Genomic DNA, 27737 nt, shown 5'->3' on the forward strand with positions numbered 1-27737 from the left:
TCCGAAGAGGAAAACTACTACACCCCTACCCGAAACCGATAGGGGCAACGATAGAGGATCACGCTCCGTTACGGGATCGTCGATGGATCACGGAACATTCTCGCCGTCCATCGCCGGAGCAAGACCGTCTGGAGTCATCCAGCGACGATTACGACCGACACAACGAGTGGATTACAGACAACTCGCCGGTCTCACAAGGAAGCCGAGAGCTCAAAGATAGAGAAGGAAACCATAGGTGAATATAGTTTTCTTTACAGATGGTCCTTGACCAAACTAATTGTAATCCAAGGATCCCTAGAGGGGAAAGGATTTTGGTTAAACGGGGGGGAGTTTAAAAAAAAAAAAAAAGTTTTTCTCACGATAACGGACTGGGGTAACCATTCACTAAAACAATTAACAATGCTAAACTATAACCGACAATCAGTCCGTAGCGTGAAGAAAGATAATAAATCGTTAGGAAAAATTTTGGGGTTAACGCTTCACCCCAGTTCACGCCAAACAAGAGCGTGAAAATGGCAACAAGCCTTGGAACTCGTATGTGATTCTATGTCAACATTTTCCCCAATTGTATAACTAAGTTAAAATAAATTTATTAAGCAACGAGTCACTCTCGCTTATGTCAAATCACTGTAAGGGATGTATTTAATTGTAAACCTGGCAGCAATTGTATATAAGGCGCACTCCTTTAGAAGAGAAGAGTTGGAGATTTTTGGCTTTAAATGAAAAGAGAAATAAATTTCTCTTTAATCTAAAGGGGAAGGGGTGTAAGGAACCAAGTCTGAGCTTTATTTTTATTTTACTTTTATTTTGCTTTCATTATATTTTGTTTGGGGCTTATGTTTAGTTAAGACGAAGGTTTCCTCACCATTCACCTTAGTAACTTAAAAATAGAAGAAAAACCAACTCACCGACGAAAGAAAAGCGCCGTAGAAAAACTCGCGCACACTTGCGCTTCCCAAGCGGAAAAAAGTAAGTCCGCACCGAGAAAAAGGGGGGGGAGACCCCACAACCCAGTTAGGAATCGCTAAACCTTAAAATAATAAAGCATCCCGATAATTGTTAAAAAGAATAATGTAAAAGGTTAGCGAAGTATTGTCGGAAAATAATCTGCCAGATAAACGAGAAAAATTTAATGTTACAGATAAGTATGTAAATGAGGAGAGTGAGCTCATTCAGAATTGTGACGTCACCTCACACTATAAAGCCTCTAACTCAAGTGAAAACGAACGAGGTGAATTCCTGATAGCAACGAGCTTTGGTGAGCTTCGTAGCAGTGAACGAGAGAGGTGTCCGATAGGATTTTGAAGTTATTCGATTTGTGGATCGACGATTATAGAAAGTCTTGAGAGTTGAGGAAATAGGTTCCTAGTATATTGAGGTGACGATTAGGATCTTTAATTTATAAGAATTATTGTTTATAAGTTAATTCTTTGATTTTGTCGAATTCCAAAGGGGAATAGAATTAAGTTAGAAATAGATTGATTTGAGTTTGTCGGATTGATTCTTGTTGAGTTTCATTGAATAAATTATTGTTTGATTTTTACTAAATACTGTATAGAGTTTATTAATAGAAGTTTAATTAAATATTTGATTTTGTTATTGACAAACTTTGTCATTATTTAATTCGGTGCACGCTTAAAGTCCAGGCCTGGCACACTAACGCGAATCCGCGTAAAGTACCCGTTAGGGAACGGCTATTTCCGGCACACAGTAGTGTCGATAATCGTTGGAAAGTCGAAAAAAATAATATAGTACTTTACAGTGCACCTTGATATAAAATTGAGTCAGATAATCGATATAAAGTATATAAAAAGTCTGTTGTGCATCAACTTTTAACTTAATATAGCACAGAACCTTGTAGCTTTGTGCCAAAACAATTATATCTACCAATGAACCCTTCTACACTATAGAGAAGAAAGTGACAATAAATTTTTGAAATATCACAATTTAATTACTGTCATCTCTTAAAATTACAGTAGAGCATCGATTATCTGACTCAATTGGGGACTGGGGTTGATCGGATAACTGAAAAAAACGAATAACCAAAACGTATGAAAAAATACATTATTAGTATAGTATATTAATATATTAGTATATCCCATGTAATTTAGTATATCACTATTAACTTACTTCGTGTTGAATTTTCATCGATGTTAAGCCTAACAAAATGTTTTTAAAATAATCATCACTATTGTATCATTAAAAATTATTTATAAGTTATTTTATTGCTAACAAAACAAGCCACCACTCATAATTAGAAAATTAAGCCTTGTTTAAATACTGGCCTCACTTTCATGGTCGAGCCAGTATTGCCAGCTAAAACATGCAAAAATTTAACAAAATTAATATTAAAGTAGCCAAACATAGCCAAATATTGTAGTGCCACATCATTAGTGGACATTTGAATTTGCCAACTAGAACGCGGTCAATTAACCAATATGACAGTTGATCAGGGGTTGGATAATCAATGCTCCACTGTAAAATGTTATAACAGTGTAATAATAGCACATATGTATATGAATGCACTTGCACACAACAAAATACACTAATTTCAAGCCACATAATCATTTTTTTAAATTCGAGCATATGATAATTTCCTGCTGCTTTTTTAAAGTACAAATATTTATTTTTATTGCAATTCATTGCCTAATTTTTTTAGAATATTTAAGAGTGAATAAGTTAAAGACAAAAAAATAAAAGATGCATATTATCACAGTAGTAAAATATTCCTGTCGTGTAATACTACCTTTTCAATTTTAAAAAATGAATTATTTTTTACAATAATAAGTTTTATTCGTGATTTCATATTAGTTTTATAAATTGAATAGAATGAGAAAAACTGATAAGATATTAACCAAAACTAATCACAGTAAGAAAATATTTAAAATTAATAACATTTGTAAAGTTAATAATAAATAATATTCAAATACTGTTTGATGTTTTAGAATTGTCTACATTATCAATAAAATCTATTACTATAACAAATACCTCTTTTTGTGCAGTGAAGAATGCATTCATAAAATTCATATACTGGGACGCATTATCACCTGATGATGTAAAAACCTAAAATATTGTTTCATCATTAATTTTAAACAACTTTGTCAATTTATCAAAACAATTCTAATGCAGATAAAAATGAAATTTAAAATATCAAAACTTTATATTTAATAAAAATTTTATTTATATATAGTTTCTATTATTAAAATTAATATTTCAGAAAAATGTTATCTTACCAAAATTCTTGAAGGTATATTTTTATTAGTCAACTGTTCTTTTCTAATGCGATTAATATCTGATGTTTATATAGGAAAATATGCTACAAAACTAATTTTTTTTTTAAATTAAATTGTTTGCTGAAATTCAAATTTTATGATTCATATTTATTATATTTATACATTACCAAAATAAAATCACTTAACAATATCTACATTAATTTTAAATTATTGACAATATGTAATGTCAATAATTTAATGCAAATCATAAAAGAATTAACTTTTTGAAATAAATTAATTCTAGGAATGTAATGGTCATAAATAAAACTGACATTTTAAATCCTGTAAAAAAGTATAATATTTCTGTCATGTAATACATACAGATAATAGAATAAAACTTTGCTTCATCCACAACACTTCATACCTCATTTCTGAAATGGCCAGTGAAAACATGACACTTCTGATAAGCAGTTTAAAATTGTTGATGTTATTATAATAAGTAAAACAGAATATTTGAAATGAAACTGTCTAAACTGCATTAAGTGTCAAAGATACCAATAACCATCAAATGACAATTATTTTTATTTTCTTATTTCATTTCTATTTTATTTATCACATATTACATATTAATTAAATAAATAATATTATTTTTAGTTTATTTTTAGCATTTAAGTAAAATGTGAGATCTGTGAATTTTCATAATTGTCGGAAATTGAATTTGTCAAGGAATTTGTAAATAAATTTGACAGCAAAACAATCTTGGTAAGAATTAGAGCAGAGGTTACTTTTAGTCATAACAATCCGATAGGAAAATTGACTCATAAGTGTCAATTTGGCACCGTAACTGTCAACATTGGACGAGCACGTGACTCACTTTCCCACGATGAAAGAATAAAAGAGATGATCATCGGAAGCATGGATCTATCCATGATGACTGGCATGGCCCTGTCTCGGAAGCATGGATCTATCCATGCTTCCGAGAGTAAGAGCAGTTAATCAGAACATTAATTTGGTAGTTGTGTGTATTTCATCTCCCAGACCTCCATACTCGGACAGGATCCAAGAAGAGGAGAAGAAACAGGTTGGAAATGCATCCATGACAATGACCCATCCATACGAAGGATGTTCTCCACATCAACTCTTCAATACACATAAGAGGTATTTAAAAAGGGGGCTAAACTTGTAAACTCTCTCTGCAGAAAAACTTAGAACAGGGAAATTAGGTCAAGCACACGTTTAGTTAAAGCCTATTTGTTTGCATTCATAACTGCATTTATTCACTTCAATTTGTAACTGCATTTATTCATGTATAGATCTGTATATTCTAGCTTTAGTTTTATAATAAATTTTATATATTTGTTACGTTAAAACCTGTCTTTTGTTTGTCCATGGACCCCTGCCAACCTACCAATGCACTCCCATTTGATTTGCTCTCCTATCCATCCAACGACCTCAAGATCAGGTTTTACCAGCCCATGCAGATTTAGTGGTCAGAAGGGAATAACCCCTGACCCCCTACTTATCTCACAAAAAAAAAAAAAAAAATTTTATGTCAATGATATCCAATGACATGGGTTAAAGAGTCAATATCTTAACTTCTATTTATTACACAGAACTAAAATAGAAAAAATTGACAGCCAACTTCTAAAGAGAAGCTATTAAACAGTTCTATGAGAGTTATTATATATAGAGGAATACTTATATAACGAACGAACTGGATAAATATACTACTAATAAAACACACCTTTAATAATCCAGCTAATAAAAATTAATAATGTAAAAACGTTTTTGATCGTTTCTTAACGATTTTCTTCAGTTACCATAACATAGAATAAAATCAAACACAAAAAACTTTTCTGTGTTCGATTTTATTCTATGTTATGGTAACTGAAGAAAATCGTTACGAAACGATCAAAAACGTTTTTACATTATTAATTTTTATTAGCTGGATTATTAAAGGTGTGTTTTATTAGCAGTATACAGAGGAAAATAACCATAAAAATATCAGATTTCAAGATGCAAGCTAAAATAAGTGTTTGGTAATATCATTGGCTGCAATTTGAAAAAATTGTAGACCTATAAATTCCCACTGTCATCCATCTGTCTCACCTTCCTTAATGTTAAGAATGGAGTAAAATAAATAAAAGTCAAGACCAGATATGGAAAGCTTAGGGGTCTAGACCAGAAGTCATGTGAATTCAATTCAAAAATTTTCCTCTTAATAGCTGCATAGATGACTGGCATGGCCCTGTTGTTATCAAGAAAAGTATAATGCACAGGGGGCAAAACACTACTAATTTAAGATAGAGAACATATATTTTAAATTAAATAAATCAAGAATATGATTACAAATTGCAGCCCAGCATTGTGATGTCACAATAAATAATTGCTCATTTAAAGCATGAATTGATGCAAAGAAAATGAATGAGAGAGCACTAAAGTCAAGGCATACATGTAGGTGCCTTTAGTGGTTTTGGAAAAAAATTCATGACAACATATGAATAAAATACAATTCATCTGAAAAGTATTAGGAAAATTCAAAAGAATTAAAATCTGGAGAAAAGCATTTATTACTCTAACTTTCAACAAACATCCCTTCTACCTCTATAAACCTGTAGGCACGTACATATAGCTTCTGGATAATTCTGAAGAACTCAATTTGTGGAACCTTCTTCAATTCAAGTGTCAAATTCTTCTGGACATCTATAATAGTGTCAAAATAGTATCATTTAGTAGAATTTGATTTTGGAAAACAAAATAATTGGCAGGTGCAAATCCAGTAAGTAAAATGGATGCTTAAGAATTATAATGCTTTCTATCTGAGAAACTGCTTGACAATGGCTACAATATTGATATATTTGGACACATTGTATTGTGCAGCAAGAATCAGTCATCAAATTTTGTCATGTCCAACCTAATGTGCCAAATTCCCTTCAGCAGTTGATCTTTCACTCTTTTGTAAACTTCCAAGCTCACTGCTCTTCCAGTCAAAATTCTTTGTGCACAACGAAGAATTTGTTGTGCACAAAGATTTGTGCACATGAGCCATGCACATGAGCCAATTTGTTCCATGAGCACAACAAATTTGTGCTCATGGAAAAATCATTGATATTGTTTTGTTTTGAGATTTTTGGAGTCAAATTTTCTGTAGTTTTCTCATATATATCCATATGTAACATATCCAACAGAAATCTATAATCAACAAATACTTTTACCAATGACATTAAAAATATTAAATACAAAATGCATGTAAAGAATATAAAATTAATAATAATAATAATAATAAATACATTTTTCTTTTTATTTGTTGAAGATAATAAATTTATTATTTTACATAAATAAATAATAAATCACAATTGATCTAAAATACTGATATTCAAAAGCAATCTTCTATAAATATCTATGCAAAATTTTTATTTTCATTAAAAAATATTAAAAAATAGAAAATTTCTAAACTACATCTTAACTATAAGAAGTTTTATTACTTAGAAAAAATAAAAAAATTTGAAATGTTTTCACACTATTTCTTTAAGCATAATTGCTTAAGAGTTCCAAAAAAATAATACTCAGAAATGAGGATTCCATAGATGTTGAAAGTGTAATGACCAATAATCTAATATTCAAAAACTTTTATATAATTATAATAAATAAAAACAAATAATAAAAGATACAGCATAATGCCATGCAGATTGCACCTGCAAGAAGTGAATCAGTTGATACAATTTCTTGTGTATCTATAAAAAATATTTAAATAATTATATTATTTAATTACAACTCATCCTTAAATTAGAAAAGTATTAAATTATTCCTAAATATAGATACTTATATTTACAAATAATAAAGTAACACAGGTGAATCAAAATAAAGATTTCAAATAGAGAAAAAAAAAATTCAAATAGAGAGGGAAAAAATCAATCGTATAAGTCAAGTATTAAAATTCTAAACTTTGTTTATGATAAATACATTATAAAATAAATAATGTACGTAATTCAAGTAATGTAAATAAATATTACATTATTAAATAAAGTGCAAACAACAAGTAATACTCATTTGTATTATAGCTATCTATATATATATAACCCATTCAACGGGTATCCGTCTGTCCTGTAACCGTTTGATAACGGATACTAGAGGCGCCCCTATCGTGTGTCATATTTCAAACATTCAAATTAACAATTTTAATTCTTATTTAAATTAACAATATAAATTTTTATTATTCATTTGGCCAATAAATTATTATTTGGTCAATATAACAATATAAATAATTCAGTATATTTGTAATAGGAATTTATTATTTCAGGGGCTTATATCTCTCGAAGGGTCGCGAGTAGGGGTATGGTTCCTTTGACTTTATTGTTAGTACAGGGGTCTACGGTTTGGGGGGTTGCCACCTCTTCATTCGGAGGGTAAATCTTACCATTCTGACTTTAACAGAGCTGTAGAGCATATTGATAGGAACAAAAAAGTCAAAGGAACCATGCCTCATGGAAATTTGCAAAGAACGCCCACTAGGGGGCGTCCCGAGCTACTAGTAAATTATATTCTGAAGTTCCAACCAATGATTTTGAATTTGTATGGTTTGGTGTCAGCCTAACTTTTTTTAATAATACAGTAGACTTTCAATTTAATGGACTAGTTGGGGAAGGAGTTCCACTATTGTAAAAGTTTATTAAATCAAACACATTTTAAAAACATATACTAAGAACAAATTTAAAATGTGCAAGATATGTTCAGTTGTTATTATAATGTATAAATATGAATAAAATAATAATATAATGTGCATTGAATAATTTATACTGATTGACACTAATCCAACATTTTAGCATGCTCTATTTACAAATAAAAAAAGTTCAAATTTTTAAATTTAAATTTTAAAATTTGCAGTAGACCTTCAGGGTTTATTTAAAATGCTAATATACATTAAATGATAGTTATACATGAGAATTTGAAAATAAGATATAAAATTTATTACAAAAACCCATTTTAATTAATCAATCTAAAGAAAACAGCTAGAATTTGAGCCTTGGTCCAGACTGCTACCCCTTCGTAAATTAGAAACAAAAGACATTTTCCTTTCAAATAGAAACTACCTTAATAAATTCAAGAAATTATATTAAAGTAATTTTTCCCATTAAAAAGGAACACTTTTGTCACTTTTGTGTTCAAAAAGGTAAATCGAACTTCCTTTCACAAGAGCTTATCTCAAATTTTAATGAACATCTGGTCGTTTGACTCATTTGTACATCCCGTCAGCTGATACAAACCCCAAATTTCGATTGGAAGAGACTTACATATAAAAAGGGCAATTTCCCACCATTTGAGGCCGTTTTGCCATTTCGCCATTTCACAGTTTTTGCCGTTTTTATTATTATATTCCAACCTACAGTAATCCTCCTCCAGTCCCAATTCAAGCCATATATTGACAACCATCAGCTGAGTATTGCTAATTAACCTCTCCAGAAGAAGAATATCAATGAAAAACCAATTGTCCATTCGTCCAACGAAAAGATCAACAATTGTTAACCAAGGTAATATGTTTATAATGATGTAAACTCTTTCTCTTGCATTTAAATAGGGACTTTAGAAACTGTTCATATTTAACTTCCTATTTGTGTTTTATTTATTGTCATTTTTATTAAATTTTGCTTTAGTTTGTTTAAAATAGTCTCATTCTTAATCTAAAATATATGCTGATGTCTTAACAGAAATGAGTCCTCCCCTCGGATAAAAGTATGAAAACTTCACATTGCGGGCCTAACATGCTAATTAGGCTGGTGTCAGGAAAACTCAAAACGGAAGATCGTAAAAATTTCCTGTAACAACGAAACCATTCTACGATCCCATCCACTGACAAAATGGGCAGACCTAACAGATCTGAAGCTGAACATGGACAAAAGAACTCTCTCTTAACCCCGGATTCCCCCATTATACATAAATTTGCTGAATGCATAAATATTGACAAAATTGGCTATACAGTATTGATATTACCAAAGCCAACCACTGCCATATGCTATTGGGATAAATAACGACTATAATATTAATAAAATCACCAAACAATATGATATTACTGATACTGTGTATTTACATTGCTGAAATTTAATTACATAATTTGATATCATGCAAGTTAGTCTATATAATTGTATTTATTATAATACATCTATATACAAATAGTTAATTCATAAAAATATTCTTACTCTCTAGAACAAGACTTTTGATATTTTCTTTAATTGAATTATCAACTTCAGAAAATAATTCATATTGTCCATCTTTAGACTGAAGAACAGTTTTTGCATTCTGATGAGGATAAAGAAAGCAACTAGAAAAAAAATTATTAAAAAAATTACAATTTTCTTTATTATAAATACATATACATCACACACACACACACATATATGTTCAGCTGGAATGTCTGTATGTCTATATATACACACACACAGACATTCCAGCTGAACTTTTTCCCAATAGAATGTCTTTCAGTTCTTAATTCTCAAATTTTGTGATGGGGCTAGATGATGGCTAAAGTGGTTAAAGTGTCAACCCATTCTATCAGACCAAAGATAAAATCTGTGTAATCAACCTAAAAAATTTTATGGTAGTCTATCCTAGATCTCAAGCCCTATCCTTCACACTCAGTCACCTTCTTTGTGAGCCTGGCTGAACCCACAATGGATATATAAAAAAAACCTTAGAGCCCACAGAGTAGAAAAAAATCAAAAATAAAAATAATATTGTTTGGTCATCAAGAAGTGATGCTTAAACCATCACTTCTTGATGACCAAACAATATGGTTTTCATTTCTGATAATTTATTACTTTGATATACATGTTTTATTTATTTTAGTTACATTTTAGAAAGTTGGTTGGTAATTTGGTTTAATGTAACTGATAATAATTTTTCCAATATAAAATAATGGAAAATAGGCTGCTCTCAATTAACTTTGTCCTGTAGAATTTTCAGAAACAGATTACTGATGTTTCTGAAAATCTTTCTGATTTTCAGAAACATAAGTAGGGGGATGCTTGTATATTAATATCTTAAAATATATAATACAATGAAATTAAATATGTAAATGTTAAAAATAAATAAATTTTTAAAAATCTTATTTTATATTTAGCAGTATGAATTATATATATTCAATCACTCCTTATTAGGCAGAAAATCTTAAACTAGTTTCTCACTGATATCATTGTACAACTACTAAATATTTTTCTTTTTAAATAATAGTCATGGTTATTATTTTGAACTGCATATTTTCTCTGTAGTTACTATTTAAAGGTGGTTATTACTTCCTTTGCACAAACTTATTTGAGGTTTGTTATTAATACAGTATTTAAATATTTATTTTTGAAAGTTTGACTTTTAAAGCAAATTATACTTATTACAAAAGTTTGCTTCTAGCCTTTGGTATAATTTGTATTAATTAAATTATCAACAACCATGAGACAGACAATAGTGAGGGCTTATCAGACCAATGGGCACAAATTTTCAGGAATCAAAGTGAAAATATTTAATAAACATAAAAATGACTACATAAGTATGGAAACGAAAAACCCAAAATGCGTTTTGGACTATTTTCTGATAGAAAATAGTCCAAAAAGCTATTGCTCTGTTTGTATATGGCAATGCTACATGCAGGTGATCTACCAAGGGGATGCCTCCCAGGAGGATTTTATATGGAAAAATGGCCCTTATTTAGGCGCTACAAATGTAAAGAAAACTTGAATAACTCCATATGATCAGCCAGTTGGTGAGGTGCAAACCTGTGACCAATGGCCAGTGTTCACTGACCAGTTTTATCCACTTGGCCACTAGTGGGCCAGCTATTACTCAGACATTTATGCTTTCAAATTTTTGCAACATAATATCATAATATGATTAAAATATTTAAGACATGTTACTGATTCAAATCTAAGAAATTGTTTGTTGTTAAACAATATGGACAATAATAATTTCATTCCATCTGTAAACATATTTTATTTTGCCTAACTGCTTTAAATTAATTCCAAATTATAAAAATTTCTTAATATATATACAGTTTAACCCAATTATAACGACATCGGATGTAACGACAACCCTAATATAACGTCAAATTTTTATCGGTCCCACGATTTTACTATACTAGATAATGTTAAAAAACCCACTTGTAACGATATAAAACCCTGTTTTAACGTCATATTTGAAGCACTCTTAAATTTACAAAATTAAATTATAAATTTTATTTATCAAAGAAACTACTACGTGTTCAGTCAGAGTCCCTTCCTAGAACGATTGTGGGTGGTACTGTCACCACCTGATTCGGTGGGGTGAGATGCGCCACCCCTTTAAACGACGTGACAGTGGGTTAGTCTGCATAGCTCTCATACTCGTGTTGTAGTTTACAATCTAAAATAACTGACTTTTTTTAAGTGAATATTTTTATTGTTTCTTTTTAATTGATATACATTAATTTAACCTAAAAGTGAAATATATTGGACTTNCATCAAACCATCTAAACATACCTAAGCGCTTCTTCCGTGACGAAACAGCGGCTAATCATCTCATAATTGGATATTTTCTTTTCCTCTTTCTTCCCCATGATGTGACTAACAGTAATAAAACTCTGACGACTCTCTTCTCTTTCCTAAACTCTGTACATCAGTTACAACGGTCAAAGCATATGTTGCCATTTTTTTCTCCACCAAGTCAGAGAATAATGCGCTTAAATGACTTTAGATTAAGCAGTTGCAAGTGACATAAATTGATCTTTTTAGTTTTTTTTTCCAGTTAAAAAAGAGATTTTAATGCGGTTATATATATATATATATATTTATTAAGAAATTAATATATATATATAATATAGGATATGTATGGGATCCCATGTTTCTATGTCACCACATTTTTTTGTCCTTGTAAAAGCAATACCAAAACATATTGTATAACATAGCTTAGTTTATAATTTACTTGTCAGAACAATTAGTATGAGATCCATCATGATGAAGACAGTCTGATATAGCATCAAGTTTTCCAAGATATTTGAAAAGATAATTTGGTATGCGAAGAGAATATGCTCCTATCACTGCATTCTTTAACTCTTCTGGTAAGGTTATTGACTGACTTTCTCTTTGACAAAGTCCACATTGATCTGCACTGATATGACCATCAAAAAATAACAGTCCAAAAACCATTGGCTATTTATGAAAAGCTGCTCCAAAAGAGGCTTTGTCCTTTGCTAATGGAGGCAAAAATAGCAAATACCATCACGTTTCAACATAACACTGTTCCTGCTCATTTTGAATTAAGCATCCACAGGTACTTGAATGAACTGTTACAAAACAGATGGTTAGTTAGTTGATCAGAAGCATCCCCAGCACTTCTCCCATGGTCACCAAGGAATCCCAACCTTACAACTTCAGACAATGCCTTGTGGAGTTTCATTAGAGAAAAAGTCAATCAACAGCACCACTAGACAACAGAAGAGTTGAAGAATTCAGTGAAAGAGAATTTTCTTCTCACACCAGATTATCTCAGCAAAACATTTCAATGAACATGGAATTGTATGACTCTACCTTGATCATGATGGAGCTCATTCATTCTGATGTTCTGGACAAGTAAGGTATAAGATATGTTCTGACATATAATGTGTCTTGATAGCTTCTCTGTAAGAACAAAACCACAGGGCAACTTCCATGACATCCTGTAGAGTAACTAATAGTATTTGAAAAGCCATATCATTATTTCATTACATGTTTCATTACATTTTATTTTTAATGAAAAGTGTTTTAGATGTTTGCTAAATTTTTCAGATTTTCAAGCCTGATATAACAAAATTAAGACTCAAAACCATTAGAAATGAACTAAAGATTTTTCTTAATATAAAGAATAAGAAAATTATTTCTAAAATAAAATTCATTAAATTTTACTCATTAACTATAAAAACAATTTAAATGGTTACCTTTTGTGTGTATAACAACCAATCACAGCTAATTTGTTTCTTGAACTCAACATTAAATGAGAATTGCAAAACACCATTATTCCATCAATGCACTGTGTTATTACATGCTAATAAAAAAAATATTAAATTATTTTTTACATTAATCATTGTATAACATTTAGTAGTCTTGTTATATTAAAAACTATGCTTTTGAAACAACGAAGAAGAATATAAATTAACATAAAAAATTAATAATAAATAAATTACTGTAAGCTCTCACTTTAAAGAATCCTGATTTGACAGAAAAAAATATTTCAGTCCTAAATGAAAAATTTAGAACCATTTTTATAATTTGAAAACAGAACATATTAAAAGTGAGGTCAATGAGTCCATAATTATAAATTACTCAATGTACATTATAACATTTTAATACATCTTATACAATGTAAGTTTGTTATTAAAAATACAGTTTTAAGATACATTCAACTTAATGATCTTTCTGCCCCACCCAATTAATCTGTTAAATCAGGGACATAACTGTATATAAATTATTATTATTTATGTTTAAGTATTAAATTCTAAGACAAGGAAAATAACAACAAATTTATTGTAATACACAGTCCAAACATGTTGAGTTTTTAAATTATTTTAATTTTACTTAATAAATTTTTACTATTATTAAATGTTATAACATTAGCAACAAGAATTTTACTTATAAAGAAAAAAAATTGTTTCTTATCAATTCTGATGACTATGTTTTGAAATTCAGCAAGTAAATGTCACATCATATCACAGTTTTCAGATATTAAAGCCCTTATCAAAGCTTACACTTGACTACAAAATCTGTGAGTCAAATTGACTTGCTTGTTCTAAAACTAAGATTCAAAACTTAAAATTTTCAAGTGAAATTCACAGACCAAATTTCAGTCTGCATTTCACATGTGCAGCTCATTGATTGTATAAGATGACCCCTCCCAACTTCTAAACCTACAGATCAAAAACAAAACTGAAGAAACTCCAAATAACAGAAAACCATGCACATATTGCTGAGAACAAATTAAAAGGCAGCTATTGATTCATTTCTTATGAGAAAACATTAAGTTTCAGTTACATTGGGCACTTCTTGTAATCAGTGATGAGTCCTACCAGACCTTATAATAGCTGATTGCTGATATACTTTATATATCAAAGACATGGTGAAATTATTCAACTTCATTATTGTTTCATTTATTTTCACATTAAATAATAACTTCATTAAAAATTAAAGCTAACTGATAAAAATATTAAATTTTTTTAAGTCTAATTTTTAAAATAAAAAGTATATAATTATGATGACTATGTTTAAATTTTAATGTAAAAGGAATTAAATTGATTGCTTACTGTTCTCTCAATTAATTGTATTTCCTTCAGAATTAGCACATGGTTGCTGTTGAGAACAAATCACACAGGAACTCTTTTTTGATGGAAAAAGTAGGTTTATTTTCTATAATTTAACAAGATATGCATTTTGGGCTTAGCGCCCCTCTTCAGTCCTAAAAAATATTATAGTGACAGCTGGAATAACTAATTAATAAAAACTTTGGGTAAAATGAGTAAAACTGTAAAAATAAATATAATTTTGTTAAAATGTATAAAAAGTTTTTGATTAAAAAGGTACTAAAATGTAAAACCTTTAAAACCAATTAAAATGGTTTAAAAAAATTTTTTAACCAGTTTTAATTCGTTTTAAAGTGTAAACTGTAGAAAGAAAAATAATTTTTATTTCTACAGTTTCACTCATTTTACCCAAACTTTTTATTAATTAGTTATTCCAGCTGTCACTATAATATTTTTAGGACTGAAGAGGGGCATTAAGTCCAAAATGCATATCCTGTTAAATTATAGAAAAGAAACCCATTTTTTCCATCAAAATTTTTTGTTCAATACCTGACTTTGGTAAATACAAAAATATTTACCAAAGTTGGATATTGAACTACTCAAAATTATATTAAAAATATATAAATTTTTATAAAAATTTCAATAAAAATTCACAATTATCCTTTTCATTTTCCTGACTTTTCATGTGAGACAACTGTTAAAATAACTATAAACCGGTATTAAAAGACTTTAAAACCATTACTTCATGTTATTTTCTTCATTTTTCTCATAAATGCATTTTGATCTTCCAACCCTCATCAATATGTTATTACATATTGTAGGACATAGTTTTGCAACTGCTGCTTTACAAAATGTCTCCATAACATTCAAGTTTTCATGTCTGTGTAGGGTATAAGATTGTAAATGGTGCAGACATGAGAACTTGAATGTCAATGTCTTTTAATCAAATAAATTTTTCCCCAAAAATCTTGGAGATGTTAACAACAAACATTGATGGAAAGTTTCACCAAACATTTCAACCATGGAAAAGAAATATCAAGTGAATCCAGTGATGATGGAGACTATTGCTGGTTTCTTATGAGACAGAGTAAGCAGGAGTACAAAAGAAAATCAATATCCAAATGCAATTTAATTTAATGATAAGTTTATTAACACTTTTAAAACATTCACATATGTTTAAGATTCTTAACAGCGTACATGTCACAGTAGAGTTTTTGCAAGTCAGCTTACAGAACAGCTGTTTTTGGTGCAAGGAATGTGGGATTGAATCATGGTCTGAATCCACACAAAATGTAGATTTCCAGCCTGATATATCTGTCCATGTTCAAAATGGTGTAAATAAAAAAAAAACAAAACCACATAAGAATGATCTTCAAAGATAACTGTGCTACATCAATATACTATTCTGCATGTATTTCATTATACAAAGATGCATCTATATCTTTTGACTCTTGTATGATAGGAAAATTTGAAGGTGATTCTTGAAATTAGAAGAATTTTTCTATAGAAATCACCTGTTTTAATTTCACAGGTATAAAAATTATTTTTTTATTAGTCGTTAAATTTGAATTTAGTCCAGTTTTAATACATAAGACTGTGTCTGGATTGCAAGTAATCAATCCTAAAAAAATGAAAAATTTTTATTTTTAACAGGAAGCATGTTAAGAATTAAATTACATGATGCATGATTCAGAAATTTGGAATGGTATGGAAAATTCTTTTTGGGATAACATTTGAGAAGTTAAAAATCTTTAGAAAAATCAAAGACTTCATTTATAATACTTATTTTGGTTCATATTAGTAGAGCTGTTCTCTCTAATATAGGGAAAGTTTTTAGGAGTATGTTCTACCATAAAGATTTGATTTTTCTGTTAACTTTGTAGAAGTTGGAAAGATAGTTAAACGTTACATGTAGGCTTAGTAAAATTTTGAGTGAAATACAATATAACAGTCACATCCATGAGATTATTTATTACTTTCTTCTATAGATGTTGATATAGTAAAGTTCTGTTTCTAAATGTGATATAACTCCTTTTCCTAACTCCTCTTTGAGAATAGTTGTTTAATTGTTTCTGAAGTCAACATTCAAAGTGTTATGAACTGTTCTTATATCAAGAATGTAGACATCATAAATAAAAATTTGGTATAATTTTTCTTTATTATGTACATTTGAATCAAATTTTATATACTGTTCTATGCATTTGTAGCTAGAACTATTTTAAGATGATCAATACAAAACCTTCCTCGCTTATTTCTAGCCATTTATACATGAGTATGAACGTTTTTCTTCAGGTACTTCTTCAGGTACACTGTGGTCTGTTAGAGCGCCGGTTGGTAGAAGTTTAAATGGTGTCCGTTTAAACTTCTACCAACCGATGCTTAAACGGACACCGTTTAAACTTCTACCAACTGACACTCTAACAGACCACAGTGTACCTGAAGAAGGCCTATTAAGACTGAAAACATTTGTACTTGTGTATAAACGGCTAGAAATAAGTGAGGAAGGTTTTGTATTGATCATTTTATATACTGTACTGTATATTTACTCTGATTAAATTGATAAATATATCTAAACTAGCAAAAGACAATTTCAAAACTGAAAAATTTGTCTTTGCTTTAAAATAAGTCTGAATTCATACATATAATAATTCAATTGTAATCTGTTAATCTAGCATCTATTTTATATATCTAATTTTAAGAACTAAAGAGTTGTTAAACTTCAAAACTCTACATGTATATATCCAAATATTACTACAATACTCCCAAACCTAAAATCCAGTTAGAACAGTGTTTCTCAACGGGGGCGATATCACCCCCATGTGGGCATTTTTCCATATTGAGGGGGCAATTAATAACAATTTATATTTTGGGGGGCAAAAAACAATTTTCTGGGAGATATAGTAAAACATTATATTAAGAATAATTAGATATTTTATTCGTTATATCGCACAATAATTAAACAAATAACATTATACTAGTCACTAGTCTATTCAATGTAGTACGAATTTGGCGTTAACCTTGGCCCTCGGCATCGAAATTTTGTAGTGAAGGGGGCGATACAATGTAACGGTTTTATTGAAGGGGCGATACTACGTTGAAGAGGGCGACGATTCGTTAGAGGTTGAGAAACACTGAGTTAAAAGAACAAAAACATTTAATGAAGAACAAACATTTTCAATGTTTACAAAGGCCATTCTCAGGTTCTACCGGTAAAATGCAAATCAAACAGAAACAGAAATTTAAATAATGTTATAACGTTCATTGTATATGAACATCACATGCACAGGAATGCAGTAATAAGTTATAAAATAAAAACAATTGCAAAAGAATACAACACATATAAAAAGGTTAAATGCTTACAAATAACAAAACGCCAGAGTCCTTCATATGTGAAAGGCTTCTGTTTCAAATCCTGCATAATCTTGCACCTTTGCATTTGCCAAAGTGCACAAGGAAGGCACATAAATGAGACCCGGGCTGGATAAGACCACCTCTCCTATCATTCACATCAAGAGGATTCGCAACCATTTTATCTCTGATCACCTCCAAACTTCCCTTTCTGTTGTTAACTATACTCTGACATGTTACTACATAGACTGCACATTCTTACTCTGGGATCACAGGTGTTCTTTACAGTGTTTGATTTCCAGTCTATGTATCCATCAATCAGGATTGAACCATGCTTTTGTAAGCTATGAGACTTTCTTTTTGCAAACATTGAGCATTCTCACAAGTACCATTTGTCCATCTTGGAGTTATTGCATTTAATCTGTCATTCTTCACTCTTTACTTTTAAAGGCACTGTTTATCTCCTAATCTAAGGGAATACCAATCAGGCATCCTGTCTCAGACACATTATGTAAACTGGTATAAGATAACTGGAACAGGGCATGCTACTGTCCTTAGAATATCATCTTACTGTATTCCCAGTATGTCGATGACATTTTTGATTATTTGGTTTTGTGAACCACCCTTCCACAATTTCCTGGATGCCATCTATAACAACCCTTATGCCCACCACATAGGGTTCTATGTCTGGAGCAAAGTGGTGATCAACAAGTGCATTTTTTAGATTTGTTTATCACCATTCAATTTTTTGAACTTGTTGATCACCAACACACATTACTCAAAGTGGTGATCACTTCGAGTAATGGCATTCTCACTACAGATGTTTTTCATAAGGCTATGTACAGTACAACATGTTCTTCATACCATTTTACATGATCCTCCAATGTAAAAGTTGACTGCCTTCAAGGCCTTGGTCTGCAGAGCATTTACTCACTATTCTAATGCAATTCTTAGGCAAGGTGAGCTGCAACACTTTTATCAAATTGCCAAAGTGTTACATTTTACTACATTTATTTATTTACTTTTTAAAACTTTTTTTCAGTTTTAATTATTTTATCCAAAGGTTTTATATACAATAATTAGTTATTCCAGTTGTCAGTATAATAATTTTTAGGTAATTATATTTTTTAGAAAAATTTTGTATGCATATGTTAAATATAATTTAATACATTCTGTAATTTCTAACATAATTTTTTGCCTATATATTTAATAAAATAGGTCTGAAGAGGTGCATTAAGCCAAAAATGCACATCCTTTCTAAATTATAGAAAATTAGCTGTACACGGCCACGCATTGCTGTGACTCAAAATGTATCTATTACAAATGTATAACACTCCCCACGGGAGGAAATTTTGAGAAATTCCTTCTTAGTGTACATTCTCTTGACGTACCCTATTAAAGCGCAATCAAAAATGCAAAAAACTGCATCTAAAATAGTATAATAGAAGCCGAGTTCTTCACAGTCAGCCTTAATTCTCTCCCCCGCGGGGGCTTTTGACATCTATATAATATACAAGTTCGGATACGTGCGCTGTGTATCTTGCTGCAAGGTTATCTATCTTGTACATGTACACATCTTGCACCTCGCCACCCACTGCATAAAAAATATAACGCTTACCTAGATGACGTCTTTTAATTTATATGAATGTTTAACGGAATAATATACAGCCTATGTCCACTCTGAAGTTCCATTCTAAATATTGGTGAAAGAATTTTTAAAATTGGATGAGTAGTTTCGGAGATTACCTCCTACATCCAAACTTACAAACTTTACCTCATTATAATATTAGTATAGATAAACTTGCTTTTTCCATCAAAATGAGAGTTCCTGTGTGATTTGTTCTCAACAGCAACCTTGAGCTAATTCTGAAGGAAATACAACTAATTGAGAGAACAGTAAGCAATCAAATAAAAAAAACAATCAATTTTTGATTAAAGCTAGATGATTTACCAAATTATTGGGCTATAATTATGCTAAGTTAATAATTACATACAAATTAATTTGTCTATATTGTCTCACTTTAATCAAAAAGCGAGTTTTTTCATGGAGGAGGATCATAGATGCCATCTCCAGTTGACACCATGTTACTGCATATGAATAACTATAAATTTATGCATATCTTCATACATTTTCTCACAATTATAATGAGCAAATTTTCAGTAACTAAGCAAATACATGAATATTCTTAAAACTGTTCAAGTAGTAAGAAATGCAATATCAAATTATTGGAAGAGAGAAAATTAAAATTTTATTACTTAGTTTTATGACCGCTGGATAATTACTTTTATGACCTGCATCAATTATAGGCCTATTTATCACTTGACTTTCTTTTTGGAGACCATCCCCTCTCTTTCTTGACTAACTTCCAGCTCTGCTCTGCCAATGTACCTAATCATCACTACAATTGTAAAATTACTATATACTCTAGTTAGAAACGAACCCTTCTATGAGGAAGATGTCTATAAAGAAAAGAAAATGTCTCTCAGTTTACAAAAAAGTAGAAATTATTTGCAAGTTAGAATGTGGTGCTAAAAACATCGAAGTGTGTAGAAAGTTTCTTTGTCATCTTCAATAGTATTGACATTATCAAAAAATAAAGCAATCATCAATTTTAAAATTTGTAGATAAAAAGACAAACTGAAATCGGGCATATTATTAATTAGTATTATCTTTAATTATAAAAAATAAATTGTTAAATATTAATTATATTGTAGTTTATATAAGTATTAACAAAAGTACAGTATAATGTAATTACATTTTACTGTACTTTTTTTTTTTGAATCAATTTATTTAGAATTGAAAATTAAAAGATAGATTTCACTAATTATCAGTGGCATAGCTATAAATTTTGCCACCCACCCATAGGAAACCCTTATGGAAGCGGCTGCCCACTCTCCCTCTAGTTATGTCACTGCTTTTCACAGATATAACAAGGAAATCTTGCCAGTCCCCTAATGCTCATTATGACTGAGTTTGACTGTTTACAAAATATTTAAATTAACTGTAAATGAAACAAAATTTTTTTAAATTTCAAAATAAATTAAAATTTTATAATTATTCCTTACCTCTTCTTTTCTCATCAATTCAACAGAAGGTGTTAGATCTATAATCATAACTAAAAGGTCACCTCCTTCTAAAAAAATTTTTTGAAATTTAATTCTTATGTATATATTATTTTAATTGAAAATTTAAATTTAAAAAACATCAAGAATGTTTTCTTTGCATTAAACATGCACATATGTACACATACAAGCAAGCGCACACAATCACAATACATCATCATCATCTCATAGAATAAATTTACATTATAACTTAAAGAATCTGGTTAGGCATTTAAAAGAAAATTTTACTTATTTATAACTTTTCAGCTGAATATTTATTCTAAAACAATGGCATCATATTGATATTTTTATAAATTATTGTATTAGATGATTGTAATTAAAGTATTCCTATTCAACACTAGACATATTTAGTAGTCCAAATGCAACTAAATTTGGGATGAAGCATTTCAGAGCATGCAAAAGCCATTTCTATATAAATTTAGTACCAAAACTGGCACTGATGGTTGCAACTGCTAAGCTTACATGATAACAATACATGAACTTTCTAATTACTTTCTACATCATGCCATAGGACACACCCATCTGTTGTGACACTACATATGCATTACTGGAGTATGCAACATTATTCAATAACTGTTCAACAACAGCTTTGGTAGCATCTTCAATAACTTGTGAAATAATGGATTTGTGCCCTTGACTAGGTTGAACACCCAAATCCCAGTTTCCACAAATAGTGATCATTTTAGAAATTCTTCAAAATGCAGCCACTGCATAGCTGTTATTTTATGAAAAGAGCTTCATAAGAAATGTGTGTTCAAGCATAATGTGGCCATTGTAACTGATAATGATGTTCAACAGTTGTCTTTTATACTCAGACTTTGCAACACATGCTTATGCAAAGGAAAGTGCTTTTTTATTACTTGTGGTGCCAAAGTGCTGTAATGTTAAATTTTGGTACTAATTTTTTAAGGAAATGTCTTCTGTCTGGCCTGAAATGTCACCATACAGATTTTGTTGTATTAGAATGCTAAATCTCTCTGGACAATAGGGTTATTTTAATTATGATCATCTTATACAGGGTGTTTCTGAAATATGTGTATTTAAAAAAAAATAACAATAATAATAATAATAAATGGAGAGGTTATATTTTGATTTGAAGCATTCTTTTTGAGTTATAACCCATCAAAAAAATTGTGGCATTTCCTGTTTTAGTAAAAATGACATTACTTAATATATGAAAATATTTGTTGATAATTACATGCTAGTTTGATATCTTTTGTTTATTATCTTTAATATTAATTTATTACTTAAATTTTGACTCTCTTTTTGTTTTTTTGTAACAACACAGGTTATAATGGCTGTATGGAAAAATAAAGGATGTATTATTTGTTAGTAAGCTACCAATGCTTTTACAGACATTACTGAACAAGGTAAAAGGATCAAAATTTAAGTAATAAATTAATATTGCAGATAATGAACAAATGGTATCAAATTAACATCAATTATCAACAGATATTTTCATATGTCAGACAACATTTCTGGTAAACAGATGATAATTTTTAATGGGTATATGCATATAACTCAAAAAGAACACTTCAAATCAAAAAAATGGACTCGAGTTTCAATTCAAAATTTATCTCTCTACAATCCTTCCATTTTTTATACACAATTTCTGAAACACCCTGTATATTCATATCATACATAAAATTTAAAAATATATATTATCTACAAATAACTTCTTACTGTAGCACCTTTTCATTCCATTAAGATTAAAAAATTTGATATTTTTTTTCAATTACTCACAAACATTTTAGTAATATGTACTTTTTTTTATTATTTGACTTTCAACATTTTTGCATTTGTAATATTGGTGGAAGAGGAGGATCTCAATTATCCTTTATATGACAAAATCCATGAATAAAACATTCATGACTATTTCACTATTCATAAATTCATTCACTGTTATATTGATAATGGTGAAAAGAAATTACAATATATTTTACTAGTTTAACCTAATTTTTATTTTAATTTAAAGTAATTGTATGATTGCTTTTAGAGATGACACATCTCAATATATTATAGATTTAGTCTTCAGCTTAAAATCTTTATAATTAGAAAACAAAATAACTTCTGTATATATTCAATTATAATACTGTTAAATATATATTAAAATAGAATTTATTTAATCATTATATCATTAATATCTCTAATAAAATTTCTATAAAATCACAGTTTAAATTTTAATTTTACAAGTCTCAACTCAATAGACCATTCCAAGTACAGTTGTCCCTTGATAATCCAACAGGTATGGGACCAAAGGTGTGTCAGATTACCAAAAGTGTCCGGATTACCGAAAATAATTACATATTTCGCATTGTTTTGCTAGCAGTAACTTACAATATTCTCTACTCCAACTGTTCGAACAGAACTGCTCACATAAAACACACGAAATGTGTGTCATCGAGTAAAAATTGGATGGGGAGATTCACATCGCGACATGCTTCTGTGCAAGCAGACACGTAACGGGGACGGGTACCTTGACAGGAGGTGCGTTGGACTACTGAGCATGTCGGATTAAAAAACGTCAGACTATAGAGGGACAACTGTATTTCAAATTTTAATCTTCATGACAATTATTTCTGTATCTCTTTTATGTACATATTTCTTAATAGGAACTCAAAAATATCTAGTAGTCCTGTTTTATTTCAATTTTAAAATGCTTTGAGAATAATTCTAAATTTTTAATAGTAACTTCTTACCAATAACTGGATATTTATTGATCAAACAATGAAATACCTTAAAAATCCAGCAATCACAAAACATTTCATGACACTAATATTTTTGTCTTATTGAAAGACCTCCTTCAGGTACTCATTGTAACTAGTAAAAAGAAAAAAATATTTAGATACAAAAAACAAGACCAAAGGAACAAAAGAGAAGAAGGAAAGCAATGCAAACTTTCTTTTCTCTCTCTTGTTAAGTATATTTCAACATGTTATAGCTATAAACAATTCTGTCAAATTCAAAGAATGACTGCATCTTTCTGAAAAACTCTTCCTTTCTTCCATTTAAATTTATCATCATCATTTAACTCTATGCTCTGAAAACTTTCTCCTAGTATGTAGCTAGAGCCTAAATTGTTTTTATTCATCAGACTACAAGAGGAACTAGTATAGAAAAACCAGTCAAACAATTTTTCCATCAACCAATTTCATTTTGAATGGATAAGGCCATTTTTGGCTGATTTCATGTGTCAACAGTTAAAGTTGAGCAATGTACAACCTGTAATTATAGATTTACAACATAAGAAGTCCAACAGCATATTTCAAAATACTCTAAGACCAACCCATCTGGTGACACATTTCCAATGACCAAAAAATGCATAACAGAAGAGCATATATTCTCATTGACAAAAAAGTTACAAATCCAGATAGAATTACACAATTACCACAAAATTTGGCATACTGCTGTCTTAGACAGATATGTAAATGATTAAAGTTGTGGTTCAATAGTGTGACAAGTAAAGCCACCAGATTGCCTTAAAATTGTTATTCCAGTATCCTATTATCTTTGAATGTAAGGCATGCCTGTATGATACAGCCAACAAAATCTTTATTTCCCATTCAAAGACAGGTGAAAGTCCCATTACAGAACAGTCACTTTCCATACCCTTTGCAGACAACTAGCATAGAAAATTTGCATGCACAGAGACTATTACACATCCTGTCAATGGCATCCCAAAATCAATGTTTCGTTTGCAATGATGTTCTGACAAAGAAGCATGAATTGCTGTGGACTGGTAGCATATAGTCTTTAATTAATTAACAACAAATCTTGATTCTGTTTGGGAACAGACCACAATATGGAAAACCATTGATAAGCACTTAAATCCTGCTTTCACTGTTGAATAACAGACTGTTCCTACTATTGGTACCTGGTTTGAGGAGCTATCCTGCATGAGAGTCAGTCACATCTAATATTAGAATGAAAGACATTGATCCCACAACAATATGTTTAGGAAATCCTGCACTCTCATGTGTTTGCCTTTCATGGCAGAGATAAAAACTGCCATTTTCCAGCAAGGTAATGCTTGGCTGAATACATTTAAGGTTTCTCAGGAATGACTCCATCATTTCATCTTCCATCTCCACGTTTGTTCCTATCATTTCTGTAAGACACTAGCTTTATCCATTTACAAATGTAAGTCACAGAATAGCATATGTTGCTTGTATGCCCAATCATATCACTGCATGTATCCAAACAAAAAGTACCATATGATATTAAGGTTCCTTTAAATTGTATCATGATACCACAGAAAATTGTTCCTTTGCTTTGATATTAAAATCGCTTATTACAGTCATTGCATTCACACCAATAAACTTACACTAGCAAACAGACAACCAGCAGTATCCACAAGATAAAGCGAGGGCATTATCCGACAAGCCTCATATCAGAGCTACAAATTCCTTCATAAACTACATATACAGATGGCCTTTTGGCCGAGCAGTCAATATGGCAACTTACCAACCCAGAATGAAATCCAGGTCGAAAAATCCCCAGGAATTTTTTGGGGAGCGGTCCGTCCCTCACCGCCCGGCACCATAATACTATAAAATGTTCCATTTATGATAAAAATTTTCAATGCCTCAATGAAAATGACATTCAACTTGTGTTACAGTAGAGCTGTCTTTCATTTGTTAATACACAATTCTATAATTAATTTAAAACAAATTTGTTTTACTATAAAAAATTATTCTAATGGCATTTAATATTAATAATGCACTCGAGACTAACTGCCATTATATTTATTACCTTCTGCCATATTTAAATTATTCTTTTAACTGGAGAAACGATTAAAATTATCACACAGTTCAAATTTCCAGCTCCATCCACCATCACCAATATACGACAATACCCATAATGCTTTGCCGTTGCTATCAGGAGCTGGCAACATTTCAATTATATAGAACAAATCGATTGAAATGGACGTCGGGGAATGCGAGAAGAGCGATGAGAAGAATGCACGTTTTATAAATTATAGTAGAAGTCCGGAATTTGTATTCATTTCCAAAAGATTGATGATGAAGCGAATGATTTAATTAATATTTTTCTCTCAAAAGTTATTAAATAAGAAAATTAAAAAAAAAGTTAAATTAATTGTTTCGCATTGAGCTACGACTAGAGAATTGTAATATTAATATAATAGTCGAGTGTTATTTTTATCTGTGTATAAACGTATTTATGAATTATGTGTATTTTTAAGTACACAATTTACTAATAAAAAGCTTTCTCGTTGTCTTTATACTATTGTGAAAGTGTACAATTTATAGTGTCAGGGCCACAGGAGAAAAGATGGAGTAAAATTCCCGGATCCGGACATCATCCCACAATTATTTATTTATTTATTTATTTATTTATTAGCGCTAATTAACTGTAGAAAGACGGTGCTGAAAACTAGTCCGAAGCGGGTAATAAAATACATAGAAAATTGAGATTTTACTTATTATTTACTTAATACTTTACGGCGACGTTTCTCGACGCTACTGTGCAGCGTTATTATCGTTATTAAATGAAAAAAAAAATAAAAAAATAAAAATTATTACAACAAGTGTATTTTATAATTTTTATACCTTCATTTAAAATAAAAATTTTCTCAAGATTTTTTTCTCTTTTATTTTATTTTATTAAAAACCAATATGGCTCATTCCAATGTTCAGTAGCTTAATAAATAGTTTTGCGTCTGAGCTATTTAGTATTTGTAATATTGTATCTGGTCTTTACTAAATTTGAATGAAAGTGATAAAATAGTCGATTGTTATTGTAAGTTATACAGTTCGTGCGCTATATAACTTATAACTTACTTCCATAATTCGATGCGACTACGGTATCTAAATGCAACCATATTCAATTAATGTAGCTTGAATTTAGCGTAGTTTAATTTTTTATGGTTTAACATAAGTTCATTTTAAAAGTCTAAATTTATCCCAATTTCATCTTTGAAATGACATAATTTTAAATAGTCCATTGTATTTGTATATAATAATAAAATTGAAACTAATAATAACGCAACTACATCTGTATGATAATTAAACATCTAAGTTGTTTTACAGATGTTAAATGTAAAACAAATTAGGTTAAAGAAAATTTAATTCGTATTTAAATATGCAGAATTAAAAAAAGTGACTTTTCAGCATTACAAATTTTCTATTTTTAACTGAAAAAATGTATTATTTAGATGATTTGAAATTGGAGAGAATGCTGATATACAGTATAATTTTGAAGAATTACCAAGCCCACACTGAATTTAAGATACATTTGGATTTTTAAGATGCACACCAACTTTGAATTCAGAATCATGAAAAAATGCTTTTGAAATTCAATGTAATACATTATATAAAGAAAGAGATAACATTCAATAGGCTACAAATTTTATAAAATTCTGTTTTCAACATCTCACTATTAATATTGAATAAATTTGTAGAAAAAAAATCACATAAAATAGACAAATAGATCATGATAATTANTTTCATGTAGCGCCATCTGTAGGCAAAAAATTTAAAAAGTAATAAACTAAATATAATTCGTACAAAAATAGGTTAATTTAAAAATAACATGGAACCTTAGAGATCTTGGGGATTAATCATACAGTTAATATATCGTTTAAGCAAAAACATAGTTTTATTACTTTAGTTACTATGGAAAATTACGTTTAATTATACAAAAAAAATATAATTTGAATAGAATATCAAATTTCAAAGATTGAATAATTTAACACTGAAAATTTAATATCTTAAAAGCTTAAATTTTAATAAATAGCCTACAATTCA

At 29.8% G+C, this 27737-nt stretch overlaps 1 protein-coding gene across 4 annotated transcripts in view; it reads right to left on the reverse strand.

Moving 5' to 3' along the window:
• LOC111637173 (general transcription factor IIH subunit 3-like) overlaps positions 1 to 25844 on the reverse strand; it is a 45301-nt gene extending 19457 nt beyond the window's left edge. The window contains exons 1-8 of one of the 4 annotated variants that reach the window (XM_023382601.1): positions 25723 to 25805; positions 25435 to 25620; positions 20914 to 20981; positions 13144 to 13250; positions 9407 to 9528; positions 6884 to 6946; positions 3234 to 3292; positions 2989 to 3063 (exon numbers count right to left, since the gene is read on the reverse strand). In XM_023382601.1, the coding sequence (XP_023238369.1) occupies positions 2989 to 3063; positions 3234 to 3292; positions 6884 to 6946; positions 9407 to 9528; positions 13144 to 13250; positions 20914 to 20981; positions 25435 to 25513 (573 nt within the window). In that variant the 5' untranslated portion in view covers positions 25514 to 25620; positions 25723 to 25805. Of the gene's footprint in view, positions 1 to 2988; positions 3064 to 3233; positions 3293 to 6883; positions 6947 to 9406; positions 9529 to 13143; positions 13251 to 20913; positions 20982 to 23706; positions 23791 to 25434; positions 25621 to 25722 lie in introns of those variants that run through there. The other 3 variants (XM_023382603.1, XM_023382604.1, XM_023382602.1) reach the window with 3 other exon arrangements.
• Between the last annotated feature and the right edge of the window lie 1893 nt (positions 25845 to 27737).

The sequence above is a fragment of the Centruroides sculpturatus genome, unplaced genomic scaffold, assembly GCF_000671375.1.
Source record: "Centruroides sculpturatus isolate CEXI.00-Female unplaced genomic scaffold, Cexi_2.0 scaffold1080, whole genome shotgun sequence".
In the NCBI taxonomy this organism is placed as follows: Eukaryota; Metazoa; Arthropoda; class Arachnida; order Scorpiones; family Buthidae; genus Centruroides; species Centruroides sculpturatus.